At 40.2% G+C, this 17,376-nt stretch overlaps 1 protein-coding gene across 1 annotated transcript in view; it reads left to right on the top strand.

The window, feature by feature from the left end:
• The window catches only part of GRXCR1 (glutaredoxin and cysteine rich domain containing 1), a 68,227-nt gene extending 63,152 nt beyond the window's left edge, over positions 1-5,075 (top strand). Inside the window, exon 4 of the mRNA XM_075997741.1 lies at positions 4,896-5,075. Within this exon, the coding sequence (XP_075853856.1) occupies positions 4,896-5,075 (180 nt within the window). The remainder of the gene's footprint in view (positions 1-4,895) is intronic.
• Positions 5,076-17,376: the final 12,301 nt, after the last annotated feature.

The raw sequence follows: 17,376 nt of genomic DNA, 5'->3' as shown, positions 1-17,376 counted from the left end.
TGGGCAACAAAGTGAGACTCTGTCTCAAAAAAAAAAAAAAAAAAAAAAAAAAAGAGGTGGTTAGAAAAGACAACATTTGTTTATTTTTCTTAGTGGAAGGCATGGCATCCCTTGGGCTGGATGGTGTGGTGGGAATGGGGCTCCTGGAGCTGGAGGAACACTGGGGACCTTCGAAGGGTGGCCTCAGACCCAGCACCCCCACCCCTACTTTGAACTTACCCTTTCGCTATTTCGAATCTGGCGATCCCAAATGTCGATCGTTTGGGGAAAAAAAAAAAAAACGGATGCAAATAAAAGTTGAGAACTGAGATCCCAGAGAAGAGACCATGGCTTTTGCTCGTGAACTCAGCTCTGTAATTCCCATGTTTCTCCTTCTGACCCCAATTTTTCCCCCCCATTAAGAGGCGTTGTTGCTTCCTTTGTCAAATGGTAATCTCTATCACATGATGTTGGTGTGAGAGTAGGCATAGATTCTACATGCTATGTATGCTGTCCCTTTCCTTTTTTTTTTTTTTTTTTTTTTGTTTATGGCTGAAATGGCTAATTTTCCCTGAGAATGCACATGGCCTCAGAGTCTTCCCGACACCGTACTCCAAGACGTCAGTGTGAGCGTGTGAATCGAAACATGTTTACTCTCCCGGTCCTGCAGTGGCAAAACCTCAAACCTGAAAGCTAAGCACAGAAAAGGTGTTTGAACAAAATGACCCTGTGAGGGCTACAGAAAAATCGTCGTGTCACGTGACAGCAATCAATTTGACTTGAGATAGCAGTTAATAAAAATCCTTTTTCAAATAGAGACTTGTTAATAGAAGAATGGCTAATAAGGACTAACATTGTTGAGTGCCTACTTGTGCCAGGCAAGGTTCTGTTCAATTTACAATGAATAAATTCACTGGATCTTCTCAACAGTCCTTTGAATAAAAAGACAGACCTCATCCTAAAATGGTATGGATTCTGAGGACACTAGAACGGTCCTGGTCTATCTGTGATTTTCCTTTAAAAATGAAATGGTAGCTTTTAGTATTTGCATATTAATTTTATTTTAGGAAAATTCATTTTGTTCTGACTAGGGGATGAATTATGAAGAGATAGTCAGCTCTTGGTATCGGCGAATTTAACATTTGGTATTTGGGCCTTTCGAAAATAGTTTTTTTTTTTTTTTTTTTTTTTTTTTTTTTTTTTTGAGACAGAGTCTCGCTTTCTTGCCCAGGCTAGAGTGAGTGCCGTGGCGTCAGCCTAGCTCACAGCAACCTCAAACTCCTGGGCTCAAGCAATCCTCCTGCCTCAGCCTCCCGAGTTGCTGGGACTACAGGCACGAGCCACCACGCCCGGCTAATTTCATATATATATATATTAGTTGGCCAATTAATTTCTTTCTATTTTTATAGTAGAGACGGGGTCTCGCTCTTGCTCAGGCTGGTTTTGAACTCCTGACCTTGAGCAATCCGCCCGCCTCGGCCTCCCAGAGTGCTAGGATTACAAGCGTGAGCCACCGCGCCCGGCCTCGAAAATAGTTTTTGTGAGTCACCTTACAGGCTCGTGATATAAAATAATTTTTAATTTTGTTGAGTTATGCAATTGCGAATTCTGTGTGCTAAGGCCATAGTGTCCGGTGTGAGTTATGTGAGTCGAAAATGAGCTTAGGAAGCTAGCTACCTAGCACTCACTTTTTATGTCAGCGTTATTGTTCTTTGCTTATAATCACAAGTATGTTTAATGGCAAAACCACTCGCTATTCAAGAACTTGGTCATATTCAAGTGTCTTGGGTAATAGCGGGAGTTGATATCAGCCAGTGTGCACTGGTACAGTTGTGCGGTGATTAAAAGTATATTGTAACATGTTCGTACTCGTTAAGATATTAAAATAATTTATACTGGTTGGCACTGCTACATACATTCAGTATAGCTGTTACCCAAAATGTCTTTTCTCTGTCAACTACTACCTTATAAGAGATGCCAGATAAAACACAGGGTAACCCTTTAACATTTTAACCTCAGGTAAATTATGTATAATGTTTTAGTTTATCCCATGCAACAGTTGGTACCTGCTTATGCAAAAATTATTTGAAGTCTAACCGAAATTCAAATTTAACCAAGCATCTTGTATCTTCGTTTGCGAAATTTGACAGCTCTGTTCTACTAGAAACCCAGACCTGTTCACAATCCAGAAAAGTTCTGGACTCAGGGCCCAGGCCGGTCTAATATCTGTTCTGAATAGTTGGTGCACTTGTACAAATCATTACATATTTTAATATAATGTCCCGTCATGGCTATAACAAATGTCAAGGATCTAGTAGTACATTATCACATGCTTTCTGAAATTTGCTAAGAACACCATTATTTACTCATTTTCTTATATATTTAACTTTTAAAATGTATGTCTTTAAAATCACTGGGTTTGTGTCTACACAAAGTCTTTATTTTCTTCCTAAAGGCATTTTAACGTCATGCAAAATTTAAGTCCAGTGCACCCTTTCTTTTAAGTAGATTTTTGCTAAGAGTTTACCTAAAAGAAATGACAAAAATCTACCTACAAAGTAACCCGACTGCTACACATATTCAGTATACCGTTTTTTGAAAGGTTTAAAGCTCTGTGGTCTCGTTGAAGTTCCTTGTTTGTATCATTTAGATTGGAGACCACTACTTTCCACCGAAGTCATTCTGTGCCGTTGAAATTGAGATACGACATGGGTTTATCCATCTTGATATAATACCTAAACTAAACCGTAACTGCAAGTAAATCTTGCCATATACAGAGAATGTTTATCTGAAAAATGTTCTGGGAACATAAACATAAATATTTAAATTTTAAAGCAATCATGCCTTTAATGTTTGTCCCCTAAAGTACATTTTGTGGGTTACTATTATGAAAGAATTATATCTGTTTGCTGAAGAAAATGTTCTCATCGTCGGGAAAAGAGTGGGTTAAACCCAGTTAATCAGGTTTCTTTTCAGTTGGATTTTTTTTTTAGAGACTTTAATATGTGCAATTATGAATCTTCAGAGAAAATCTCTGAAGATTTTGTATGTACATGCATGTTAAATATGTTAAGCATGTGTTTCTCGTTATCTGTATGTGTGGAGATACACATTTTCTAAACTTGTTTTAGGGAGTCTTTTCTTTACAAAGCCAGGGTTTCACACATTGCTGCAAATTCTTCTTTTGCAAGTCAGAAGCCTGGTATCAATTCACACTTCTTTTCTCTCTGTATTCATTCTGCAATGACTCCTGACCTCCCTCAGCCTGACCATGTCAGTCTTGGACTCCAGCAAGGGTTACGCGCTCGAGTAAAGCAAAACAGAAATGCATTGGAATGATTTTCAAAATATTATGTTCAATGCAATACCCTAGTTCTTTTTATTCTACTATTAGAGATACTTTATCTTTGCTTGGAGGTAGAAGGGCTGATAGCTACTATGGGAAGTTTTATGAACTTGCATAAATGGCTTAAGACGTCTATGCTATTTCTTTAAATAGAAAATGAGCATAATGATGTTTGAATTATGTCTTCATTCAGGCAGTTGTCTGTACGTGTTGAGGTTAAGGTGAGAGAAGATTCCTCACGACAATGCATTTGAAAGTCCTTTCTAAAAAAAAACAACAACACTCAAAGTTGCCGTATAATGATGGATCTTCAGTTAACAATGGCTCCTCTGCACTCCAGCTTTCAGTTTTCTGATTTTTTTTTTCCAGGCTTGCTATTCGTAGAGCTATTCTATACCAAAGACATGAAACTATTAAGAGATACTAAAAAGAAAGGAAAGGTATTATCTTTTGAAACAGATAACCATGTGGTTTGCAAATAAACCCTTTCCTATGATGGATTTCTTGAAGGTGTGTGCCATGCAACCTCAAACTCCCCAACCTTTGCAAACCAAGTCTGTATTATAGATGCCATCCATGGGGCAATGAAGGAGAACTTCATTGGCAGAATTTTCCCCGGGTCTGATGTGTATTAATAGCAGGGGCTTTTAACCACTTGGGTACTGCGCTCACCGGCCCGAAACCTCGCCCACAGCCGGCACCCACAGTCCGCACGGTGGTCCGTGCTGTGCATGGACGGTGCGTCCGTCTTGCTCTTGTGTGACGAGGAGAGCTTGAAAGCGCTGAAAGGTTGTTTTGACTTTACAGGCAGCTTTCCTTGTCATGTAAATATCAGAATACGTAACATATACATATATGTTTTCATGACGTTATTTTTAAATGTTCACGATTTTATTTTGATAAACGAAAAATTAGAAAAGTCAATTCAAAATTATAGTTTTATTTCATCCCTATCATAAAGAAATAAGGCAAGTTTTTGAATATTACGATACGTTTTATTCTTTGGTATGATACATTTCGAAACATGGGGCCACACGTAGGCCAACATTGCATTGTGTACAATAGCACCTAGTACCACGCCTTTTATTATTTTTTGAGCATACGATACATATTCTTAATGGATCTTTCCTTTTTGTTTTATCACTATTGTAAGTTGCTAGAAAATGACTTTGTCTAAAATGCATGAGATTTTCTGATGCAGTACAAGGGTTGTATTGCCTCAACTCGGAGTACTGTTGTAGAACTTTTGTTATTAACGCTATAGTCGACGCTCGGCTGTGCACCTTCATATCACGGCTGTTGTCTAAAGTCGCTGTGCGAGTTCATCTGTGGCTGTCGACTACAGTCCACGCCGGGCTGTGTGCGTCCATCTGTGGCTGTCGACTACAGTCCACGCCGGGCTGTGCGCGTCCATCTGTGGCTGTCAACTACAGTCCACGCTGGTGCCAAAGAGGTTAAGCGTGTTAGCCGTGTCATGCCGATGCTGTTCCATGACCACGGCCGGCACAGAATGACCGCAAGGCTGACCGGGTTGCTGGTGCTAACGCAATCTTCTGTCCTTTCTGTGCAGAGAGTGCAGCAGCCGCACGAGTGCCCGTCCTGCGGTGGCTTTGGCTTCCTGCCCTGCGCCGTGTGCCACGGGAGCAAGATGTCCGTGTTCCGAAACTGCTTCACAGACTCTTTCAAAGCCCTGAAGTGCACGGCTTGCAACGAGAATGGCCTTCAGCGCTGTAAGAACTGCACCGGTTAGTCGCAGCTTCTCCCCAGCAAAAAAAAAAAAAAAAAAAAAAAAAAAAAAGCCTTATTTTATGAACAAAAAAGGTAATAACCTGGTTTATACTTTTCTTTTTTTTTTTTTTAAATATGGTCATGTTTATGGATTAATCAATAAACTTCGTTTATTATAATTGCCTTTGTTTTGAATTTTTTTTTTCTGTGACCATTTTCCTTGGCTTGTTGCAGAAAGGTTTATTTAACGAGTGCTTAGGAGCCCAGCCTGGTGTCCAGAGCCTGGTTTCTAAGTGCAATTGAGGGAGTGGCCCAATACCATTTCAAGATATCCAAAGTCTGATTCCCTACATGTGTGTGATTTTCCTAAAGAAAAGAATCGAATCTATCCAGTGGGACCTACTGCAACCTCAGCCGATTGTCTAAGATGAGTCAGTACAACTCCCTAGCAGCCTAACAAACCTGCATTTCTGGGGCACACCGTGCTGGACCGGAGACTCAGTTATTCTGGAAGACACGTTGCCCTGTGTTCAGCTTCTTCAATTAGAAAGAGACAGTCTCGTTGAACACGAGGTTATTGCAGTGGGTTCTGATGAAGAAGCACTCTCTGGCCGGGCGCGGTGGCTCACGCCTGTCATGCTAGCACTCTGGGAGGCCGAGGCAGGAGGATCGCTCGAGGTCAGGAGTTCAAAACCGGCCTGAGCAAGAGTGAGACCCCTGTCTCTACTAAAAATAGAAATAAATTAATTGGCCAACTAATATATATAGAAAAAATTAGCCGGGCATGGTGGCGCATGCCTGTAGTCCCAGCTACTCGGGAGGCTGAGGCAGGAGGATCGCTTGAGCCCAGGAGTTTGAGGTTGCTGTGAGCTAGGCTGACGCCACGGCACTCACTCTAGCCTGGGCAACAAAGTGAGACCCTGTCTCAAAAAAAAAAAAAAAAAAAAAAAAAAGATTGCTGACCTCTTTGGGAGTTCTTTGACAGGCTATGGTCATTCTAGTCCATCAAGAGAAAAATCTGTTTTCAACTGTGGGGAGGTATCTATGTTTCAAAGCACAGTTCCTAAAAGAATGAGCATTCGTTCTGATCTAGACTTTTGTCCTGGTCCAATTCTGAACTCTTTAAACTCTTTGATTAAACCTAACACAGAAGAGATGGGAAAATTTGAGACACGTGGTCTGGTGGCAAGGTGACTCTGAACTGGAATATAGCTTTTGCGGAAGAATGTGAGATGTCCCCAAAGCGTTGCTTATATGTAATAAAACTGGAGCTTAATCTTAATATGAATCGAAATCTAGAAAATCCACATTGATTCTCTGCCGTGTGCGCATGCCTCACTCAGCCTTCTGTGCCCTGAGGTTATCTTTTTTTTTTCTTTCTATGGTCTTGATCCTTTTCTCTCCACCACCTTGTTAGATAGATATCAATGTAAATGTTATCTGAGTACCCCAAATAGAGGTATGCAGAGAAGTGAGGAAGCAAAATCTACGAAATGGTGCTATGGTGCAGTGCCGATTTATTGTAATAAATAAAAGTTGGCTGGGCGCGGTGGCTCACGCCTGTAATCCTAGCTCTCTGGGAGGCCGAGGCGGGCGGATTGCTCGAGGTCAGGAGTTCGAAACCAGCCTGAGCAAGAGCAAGACCCCCCCCCCGTCTCTACTATAAATAGAAAGAAATGAATTGGCCAACTAAAAATATATATACAAAAAATTAGCCGGGCATGGTGGCGCATGCCTGTAGTCCCAGCTACTCGGGAGGCTGAGGCAGGAGGATTGCTTGAGCCAGGAGTCTGAGGTTGCTGTGAGCTAGGCTGATGCCACGGCACTCACTCTAGCCTGGGCAACAAAGCGAGACTCTGTCTCAAAAAAATAAAAATAAATAAAAAAAAAATAAAAGTTAACACTAGTGGAGGATTGTCATCTTTTACCGTTTTTTTTTTTTTTTTTTTTTTTTTTTTTTATGAATTGCAGGCTCTTTTGATCTCTATTTTGTTCATTCCTTTGCATTTGAGGAATGAATCCATCGTGAAGCTTAAAGACCCCGGAAGGAGCCTTAGTACAAAGTCTAAGGTGCTGTTTCCTGAAAGACAGGATGCCACTCTGTTGCCCTGAAGTCTACCTGTATACCTTAACTTCTTTTGAGTGACCTGCATGCTGTAGATTTCACCTGGGGACAGACCTGTCAATATGTTCTCTTTCAAGGCCGGGCGCGGTGGCTCACGCCTGTAATCCTAGCACTCTGGGAGGCTGAGGCGGGCGGATTGCTCGAGGTCAGGAGTTCAAAACCAGCCTGAGCAAGAGCGAGACCCCGTCTCTACTATAAATAGAAAGAAATTAATTGGCCCACTAATAGATATAGAAAAAATTAGCCGGGCATGGTGGCGCATGCCTGTAGTCACAGCTACTCGGGAGGCTGAGGCAGGAGGATCGCTTGAGCCCAGGAGTCTGAAGTTGCTGTGAGCCAGGCTGACGCCACGGCACTCACTCTAGCCTGGGCAACAAAGTGAGACTCTGTCTCAAAAAAAATAAAAAAAAATAAAAAAAAAAAATAAAAAAAAATATGTTCTCTTTCAGACTTTTGTGTCCCAGCTAGGAAATATCATAGCATGCTATACTCTTCTGAAAGAGAAACCGAACTGTTTCTCAAAACAGTCTTCCCTAAGGTAAAAGCGTCTGTGCGCTTTGTGTTTTTTTTTTTTATTTTTTTATTTTTTTCAGCAGTTACTGCAAGTCCTTGTGCTGTCACGAATGTGGGAACAACTACCAGGGTCTGTATTCCCTCCCCGTCACACTTCCTCTTCTCATTTTTCTCCTCCCGTGTTTGCAGAGGTAGATATTGGGGAAGATTTTTGAGCGTGGGTATGAATTAGAAATGCTTTTCGCCTCTGAATCAACGATTTGAATTTATTGGTAATTGGTAACACATTTGCATTTGTTGGCAATTTAATGGTGACAAAGAATTGAAAGAGAACTCCCTGAGTTTCTGAAAATCAAGACCAGCCACGTGGCATGACACCCAGTGAAGAAACATATCAGGCATTACAAGGGACACAAAGATACGTGTCCCCGTCATAATCGGGGAGATAACACATGCGACGGGTGACTAGAACACAGACTGTCCCCTGGGCAGATTATCGATGAGCAGGTGTCTGCCAGGGACACTGGATGTTGCAGGATGCTCAGAGAAGCAGAATATAAGAACATAAGAAACGTCCTCTCCTTGGTGGGCTTATCTTGAAGTAGTGTCTTCGACAGTAGCTAGAATTTCTACAGCAAAGACACGGCTGGAAAGCCAGAGCCCAGCCGTGGAATCTGGCAGATGGAAAGCAAAGTGCTCAGACTGGCAGATGGCGAGCATTCGTTGCCCGCTTCCAATTATCCCCCAAAATCACAGTGACAAGTTGCATATCACTACGGTGAGGCGATGGATTCTGACTATCTGGTTTTGAATCCCAGTTTTGCCATTTTTCCAGCCGTAGGCAAATTGTTTATCCTTTCAATTCTCTTATTTGTTAAATGGAAATAACCTAAATGAATAGGGTTGTTTGAATGATTAAGTTAATTTATATAATGTATTTTTTTGTTTTTCAGTACTTGCCATATAGGTGGTGAATGATTATGTTTTCCGACTGTATCTCTGAGCAATTTGTAGGCAAGTTAGCCTTTTGGAAAGCTGATTTGTGAAATTACTTTGTGTTTGACCGTTTTTTTTGCAACTCGTATTACTATTGCTAAAAATATTATGCTAAAATACCTAAAATAGATATTTAATATCTAAAGATACGTTCAGTTTTCTGGATACACATTTATGTAATTGGATGTTGAAAATGTTGTTTGCCTGACAAGCCCATAGAATCCTCTGAATAGACTATATAACCTTCTTGCTGTTATCAATACAGGTTGAGTATCCCTTATCTAAAATGTTTGGGACTAGAAGTGTTTTTTTTTTTTTTTTTTTTTTTTTTTTTGAGACAGAGTCTTGCTTGTTGCCCAGGCTAGAGTGAGTGCTGTGGCGTCAGCCTAGCTCACAGCAACCTCAGACTCCTGGGCTCAAGCAATCCTGCTGCCTCAGCCTCCCGAGTAGCTGGGACTACAGGCATGCGCCACCATGCCCGGCTAATTTTATATATATATTAGTTGGCCAATTAATTTCTTTCTATTTATAGTAGAGATGGGGTCTCGCTCTTGCTCAGGCTGGTTTCGAACTCCTGACCTCTAGCAATCCGCCCGCCTCAGCCTCCCAGAGTGCTAGGATTACAGGCGTGAGCCACCGCGCCCGGCTCCTAGAAGTGTTTTGAGTTTCAGATTTTTTTTTTCATTTTGGAATATTTGTGCATACATAATAGATAACTTGGGGATGGGACCCAAGGCTAATTAAACATAATTAATTTTTACTAATTAAATATAACTAAACATAAATTATTTTATGCTTCATGTATACCTTGTACACATAGGCTAAAGCTAATTTTATATAATATTTTTTTTAACAATTATGTGCATGAAACAAAATTTTGACTGCTTTTTAACTGCGGCCTGTCATATGAGGTCAGGTATGGAATTCTCCACTAGTGGCATCATGTTGGTGCTGATTTTTATTTAAATAAAATAGAAAAATCTTGGAAATATGGAAATAGAATGCCATTACTTTGTGCTTCTTCTAATACCTACTTATGCTAATTAAAGAAAAGTGGCATAGGAATTAGCTATTACTTGGAAGATTATATTAGTGTTGATGTCTGACCTGGTGAGACTAGATAGCTTAAAAAAAAAGAGGTTTTAAATTATTCAGTAATTTTTATGGGCTAAATTATTGCAGCAGATAATGATCCAATGAGGATATACAAAGGAGAAATCCCCATGTGTAAATTCCATTCCCTGCCATATAATTTCCCTGACTGCATTTGTATAAAATTGCTGCTAATCTTTATCCCAATTCTTTCTTGTAAAGGAAGTCTTAACACAAAGGTTGCCGCCGTGTTTCCCCGAAAATAAGACAGGGTCTTATATTTATTTTTCCTCAAGAAGACACCCTAGGGCTCATTTTCAGGAGATGTGTTATTATTTTTTAAGTATGGTACAACCATCTACATTGATTCAAATAGAGTGAAGTCGTCTTCTTCTGGAACACCATCCTCACTCTCCAAACCCTGAACTCTTGAATTTCTTGTGACTCTATTTCCTCTAGAACCACTGGCCCCGATCTCTCCTGTGGAGCACTAGAGCTCTCACGGGGCGGATGAGAAGGGCTGCTCCTGTTCTTTCCCGCTCCGCGACGACACGCATGGGTTGTGCAGATGCGCTGCGCAGCCACGCCCTTCACTAGGGCTGATTTTCATAGCCACGCCCCTCACTAGGGCTGATTTTCATAGCCACGCCCATCACTGGGGCTGATTTTCATAGCCACGCCCCTCACTAGGGCTGATTTTCATAGCCACGCCCTTCACTAGGGCTGATTTTCATAGCCACGCCCACCACTAGGGCTGATTTTTGGGGTAGGGCTTCTATGGCGCAAATGCTCAGAAATCCTGCTAGGGCTTATTTGATGGGTAGCTCTTATTTTCGAGGAGACACGGTAGTATTTTTAGATTTTTGTGTGGGGGTGTGCATGGGGAGGGCTTCAGAGTAGACTACGGACGGAAAGACTGGGCATTCTGAGATCTGAACAAAACTCACATGACTGGGCGATTTTGCCCGGGAAATGGATGGTAAGCTTTTAGTAAGATGTCTTTCTGATATCTAATGCAGACATAGGCTTTCTTTTCAAATTCTTATTGTTGCTTCTCTGCAGCTCTAAGGGGATGACATGCTAAGACTTCTTTAAAGGACTCTCAGTTTTATTTAACTTTTCCTGAGCAGGCAACGGCCTCCTGTGACGGCCCTGCATTGGTCTCATGTGTTTGTTCTTTCCTCTCCTTTGAAGGGGAGTTCAGAGCATGGGAACAGAAACTTCCACACATTCCTTCCTGGGTTCTCCCTCCTCCAGCTGCTGTCTTAAGGAAAGCCAGGTGATGAACTAGAGTGGCCGCTCAGAATGTGCTGTTTAATAACATTTAGAGCACGGGCAATGTATGTGACCTTAACACTTGTACCCCCATAATATGCTAAAATAAAAAAAAATAACATTTAGAAAATGCACTAAATATGTCCCTAATGGCTTGGAAAATAGATGTTTCTAAAAAGTCAAAATCAGAATCTTTGACAAATGAGAATGCCTTAGAATTTGTAATGTCTACATGGGGTTACTGAAAAAAAAAAGTGCTTAAAATAAAAATGTAATTAGGTTCATAATTTTTTTTTCCCCAAATTTGTGAATAGTGAGGTGAAACAACACATTGAAAATTAACTTTAACTGAAATGGCGGAGTTAGTTTTTGTTTTTCAGTCCTTCTGACACTTTTCAAACTCTTGCCAACAATAGCAGATCTGGGTGAAATGTAGTGACATTTTTCACGGTCTAAAACAGGGTTGTGAGTGTTGGTAAAATATGTGTGATTCCATTTTACTGCTTGACGTACAACATCCTGGAAACCTGTTTTTTTTTTTTTTTTTTTCTTTAATGTAGACATTGTTCTGTAATAAGAAAAGAAGTTAAGAAAGTTACTGCCACTTGGAAAAAAAAAAACTTTGAAACCACCGCAGGGCTGTAACAAAATAACACAACAAACCTGTGAAATTCTGCTGAAGGATTTTTCGTAGAGGAAGACGTTGATAATTATACCTCTACCTTCATCAATATCTCCAAGTTCACCATGAGTTTCATCTCATCGCTTTCACAGGTTCTAGCCAAGAGAATGAAATAAACCATCAACGGATATGTTTATTGTACTGTGTGAAACTCACAATCGAATCCGTTGCCTTTGGTTTCAAAGTGCAAAAGAAAGTTCCAGCAACTGGGTTTCAAAGACCGTGTAAATTCAAGCTGGAGGGGCGGTGAAACGTGAATGAGAGACTTACTGCCTTCCGTTCCTTTGTCTGGAGCCCTCTCCTAGCTGTGCTCTCCAAAGCCATCCATCTCTTACTGAATTTCCTGCAAACACACAGAGACTTCTGCCCCGCCTAATGCTTTATTCATTTGATTTGATTTATTTATCCTGTGCTTATTTCTCCCAGTGTTCTGACGTGAACACAGTACACAGTCCATGTCCAGGGCAAATGCAGCAGCCAAAACTGGTTTCAACGAGAGCAAAATACTTAACAAGGAAGAGTATGGAAAGGTGAGTCGTGCTCTGTGCTCTCAAACTCCTGTCAGCAGGAGGGGCAGTGGGGGTTTCAGAGGAGATCCAGGAGTAAAAATACTTTCGCCTCTGAAACTCCTGGAGAACACAGCTGGCTTGGCGGCCACGTACAAAGTAGTGCCAAAAGACAAAGGCAGCAGTCCTGAGGGCAGTTGTTTGCTGATAACTAGACTATCAGTCTGTAAGACTAACTTATAACAACTGCCAAGTTTCATCACCAAAGGATCCTGGATATTTTAATGGAAATTATATATATATATAAAGTATAATTATATATATTTATATAATTATAACATAATTATATATAATTATATATAATACAATCATATATTATATGTACATATAATATAATTATATATAACATATATAATTATATATAATTATATATTATATAATTTATATAATTATAATTATATAATTATATATAATTATTATATATAATTTAAAAATATATAATTTTATATATAATTATATATAATTACATATAAAAATATATACATAATTATATATACAATTATATAATATATAATATATATGTATATATAAATAATTATATATAATTATATATAATTGTATATATAATTATATATAATTTATATATAAATTATAATAATATATACAATAAATATATACAAATATATATTTTTATATATATAAAATATAATATATAATAAAAATATATATAAATCATACAAATATACTATATTATATATAGTATAGTAAAGTAATGATGTTATATCCTATGAAAAATACTAACAATTAAACTTGTGAGGATTCTGAGTTTGAATACTTCTGAAATGCTTGATCACCCTGGATGAAGTGATCAGACTCCACATCACAGAAGTAGAAGTACTATTCGAGCTGAAGATAAAATAGGAATCATAGAGTGCTTTGAATTAAAGTTTAGAATAATGAAGCGTGTAGACTCTGGAGGTTAGGCACAGTTTACAGCATGTGAACAAGAGTCAAATCTGATAACAGATTCCAAGAACCTTTTTTTTTTTATCAGACATGGTCCAATCAAGAACACAGGGGTTATTCATGTATTCGAGGTAGAAAGGGCCTGACACGTGAGTTAAGAACAGGTACACAGGCCGGGTGTGGTGGCTCACGCCTGTAATCCTAGCACTCTGGGAGGCCCAGGCAGGAGGATCGCTCAAGGTCAGGAGTTCGAAACCAGCCTGAGCAAGAGCGAGACCCCGTCTCTACTATAAATAGAAATAAATTAATTGGCCAACTAATATATGTAGGAAAAAATTAGCCGGGCGTGGTGGCGCATGCCTGTAGTCCCAGCTACTCGGGAGGCTGAGGCAGCAGGATTGCTTGAGCCCAGGAGATTGAGGTTGCTGTGAGCTAGGCTGATGCCACGGCACTCACTCTAGCCCGGGCAGCAAAGAGATACTCTGTCTCAAAAAAAAAAAAAAAAAGAAGAAGAAGTACGCAAGTACCCGGGTCAAGGGACCTGACATGGACAATCTCAACCCGAAATACCAAACGCTCAGTGGTTTCCAAGACCTCACCCGGAGGCTGATGCTGTTCTTATGCATCTTCAGGAAGCTTCCGTCAACATGCTCAGTCTGCCATGGTGAGGTCGGTGGTCCTGGGGCTCACTAAGAAGTCACTGGACCTTACATTCACCCACATTACCGTGTTTCCCTGAAAATAAGACAGGGTCTTATATTTATTTTTCCTTCAGAAGACACCCTATGGCTTATTTGCAGGGGATGTGTCATTTTTTTTTTTTTAAGTATGGTACAACTATCTACATTGATTCAAATACAGTGAAGTCGTCTTCTTCTGGAACATCATCATCACTCTCCAAACCCCGAATCCCATCCTGAATGTCTTGCGACTCTGTTTCCTTTAGAACTACCGGCCCCGATCTCTCCTGTGGAGCACTAGAGCTCTCACGGGGCGGATGAGAAGGGCTGCTCGTGTTCTTTCCCGCTCTGGGACGACACGCGCGGGTTGTGCAGATGCGCTGCGCAGCCACGCCCGTCACTAGGGCTGATTTTCGGGGTAGGGCTTGCTCAGACATCCTGCTAGGGCTTGTTTTAAGGGTAGGTCTTATTTTCGGGGAAATACGGTATTAACCACACCTGCCTATGTAAAATAATGGCTCCTCCTCTTTTATCTTACAAATCTCAGGTGAATCTGTCTCACTGGTAAACTCTAACCCAGAACCATATGAGAAAGAGGATTGTGGGAAATGTGGTCCTTGCCTTTATAGACCTGGCTTGTACTCCTGGATTAGACCCTAGTGGGGAGTTAGGTCATGAGAGTTAGTAGTGAGTTCTCCTGCTCAGTTTCTGAAGGCAACTTCAGGGAAGCGTAGGAAACTGTGTTTCAGAGAGAAAAATCCTGAAAACTACTGGCCAAGTAGACACTGGAAGGAAAAAATTAAACACTCAATTTGCAAAGTAGATGATGTTTTATAAAACGAAAAGTTTAGTTTACACTTATGTAGACAAAATGCAGAATTCTGGAAGATTAACTTCTTGATATTTGGCAAATGACTTTAAAAATGCAAATCACAGGCCGGGCGTGGTGGCTCATGCCTGTAATCCTAGCACTTTGGGAGGCTGAGGGGGGAGGACTGCTTGAGCTCAGGAGTTCGAGACCAGCCTGAGCAAGAGCAAGGCCCCATCTCTACTATAAATAGAAAGAAATTAGCCAAACAACTAAAAATAGAAAAAAATTAGCCGGGCAAGGTGGCAGGTGCCTGTAGTCCTAGCTACTGGGGAGGCTGAGGCAGGAGGATCGCTTGAGCCCAGGAGTTTGAGCTTTCTGTGAACTAGGCTGATGTCATGGCAATAGAGTGAGACTCTGTCTAAAAAAAATAAAAATAAAGTAAAATAAAAGAATGCAAGTCACTAAAGTAACTGACCTAAAAGGACACAATTTACTTTAAAAAGCATTAGCTACAGGTTTCTGCAGTAGGCACATTTTGAGTATCCGCCAAGCTGGTAAATCCAATAACCTCTCCTTTGCTCTACAACCTTATGACAACCCCAGTCCACCGAGCCACATACCATTTATGAAATCCTTGCTCACACTTGACTTGACCATGGAAAAGCATTTATCCGAAGCCAGGTTGATAGAACTCTTTCTCCAGAAAATTTTAGGTGAGACGGAGGTTCTCGTGAGCATTCCAGATCTAACCTTGGACACTCCCGGGCTGGCCAAGTTCTGCAAGCCATGTGAGCTGGAAGGGACATGCACCGAGGAGAGAATAAAGAAAAAAGTCCAGAGGAATCAGACTCCGGAGGTATTAGGATAGCTCTGCAACTTTCCAACTTCCCGTTGCAGATGCAGTCTTGAAGTTCCAAATTTGGAGACCTGGGAATTGTCGCCTTTGGAATTTCTATGAAACATCCCTTTGTTCGTATAGTAAATTCTTTCATCTTGGCCCAGCTAACGATTTTTTTTTTCTTTTTCTTTAAAATATCTAGACTTGGCATCTGTTACTCACCCACCATAAACCTCTAACAAAGGATTGTCATTACCATTAAAATGTTATTCCATTCATAGAATATCTCAATTTAATTTAAGAGAATGCCTCTTGAACTAAATGATTTCATTGCTTATTCTCTTTCTGATTCATTTAGCCACTTCCATAATTTTATTTTTCTTACTGCCCTGTGATTTTGGAACATTTAACTGACCTTCCTTCTCCTGAATTCCACCTCCCTGACTGACAAGAAGATGAGAAGAGAGATGAAATCTGAAATTCAAATCATGTGCTTTGGACTTGCTAAAAATGCCAGTAAAGGAGAGGCAATTAAATTTAATGAGGAAAATGAGGTCCTAGTAATGGCTTCAAGGTAGCCTGCTCTTAAACCTTTGGGGGAAATGAGGCACAATATTATCTTTTAGCAATATAATCAAAGGCATACTCCAGAGAGAACGCAGTGGATTTCACATAAAATGACAGATTGCCACCTTTTCCTCAGCAAGGTAATTGGCCACCCTGGTAAGTGTTTTATTGCCAACGTAAAATATTGTAATAGGTATGGAAACCTGAGCTAGCAACAGTGGATTTAGCAAGTAAGTTAAAAATTTGGCAGAGGAACATTTGTTGCTTTTATGTAAGGGAAATGATAGGCACACACACACACACACACACACACACATGCACAGACAGGAACAATTTCCCTGTTGGTGCAAGGCTTTACTAAGAAAATTAAGATGCATATTATTGCTGATATTTGCCTCATTAATTTCATGAGATCAAAAACAATGACTGTCACGTTGTATATTATTTCCAGCTATTGGTTCTGTATTATTGCATTAAAGCTGATTTTATTCACTCAGCTACATACAAAATGGGACCACAATAGTATTCCACAGGAAACATTGGTGACCTAAATAATTCAAGCAGCAGAAGAATTTAGATCGCTTAGTTTCCTTTAAATAATTTAGGAGCAGTGCTTAAGGGCATTAAATAATCCACCCATAGATTGAGGCACATTATGGTGCATAATTTTTGATACTTAAGTCTTAGAGATCTTTTCTCTTGTATTCCAGAATAACGAATCTGAAAGAGAATTGTTTTAAAAGAAACGGGCTATGCATAGACTCTTAAAATATCAGCTCCTAGCAGCTTCTCAGTGCTTCTCAGAATAAGTGCTCTGCAAGGAGCTAAAAGATTATAGCCCGATATAAGGCTCAGCTGGAGTGAGGCCTTATTTTGCTTTTCCTGCAAGACTGAGATCACATAAATCATTTTCCTTTTTTAGGCACTGTATATTTAGTTTGTGAAGAATCATCACTGTTCTCTTGCACATTTGGTATATTGCTATTAAAAGAAATTAGTCCTTTGGCAATTAAAAACGTTTTCAGCTTTAGGAGACTAGATTAAGTTGTGTTCAGGTGAACTAGAGTCATGATAAAGCTTTCGGTAGTAAATATGTCAAACACCTTATCGGATGTGTGGACAGTGAATTCGTATGGTTTATCCCTGCTATAGTAGGAGTACGTTCCCCAAAGCGGATATGTTAGAAACTTAATTCCGAATGCAACAACGTTGAGAAGTGGGGCCTTTAAGAGGTCGTGAGTCATGAAGGCAGAGCCCTCATGAATGGATTGT

The sequence above is a fragment of the Microcebus murinus genome, chromosome 26 (assembly GCF_040939455.1).
Source record: "Microcebus murinus isolate Inina chromosome 26, M.murinus_Inina_mat1.0, whole genome shotgun sequence".
Taxonomy (NCBI): domain Eukaryota; kingdom Metazoa; phylum Chordata; class Mammalia; order Primates; family Cheirogaleidae; genus Microcebus; species Microcebus murinus.
Note: the sequence above shows the minus strand (reverse complement) of the source record. Positions and strands in the feature narration are given on the sequence as shown.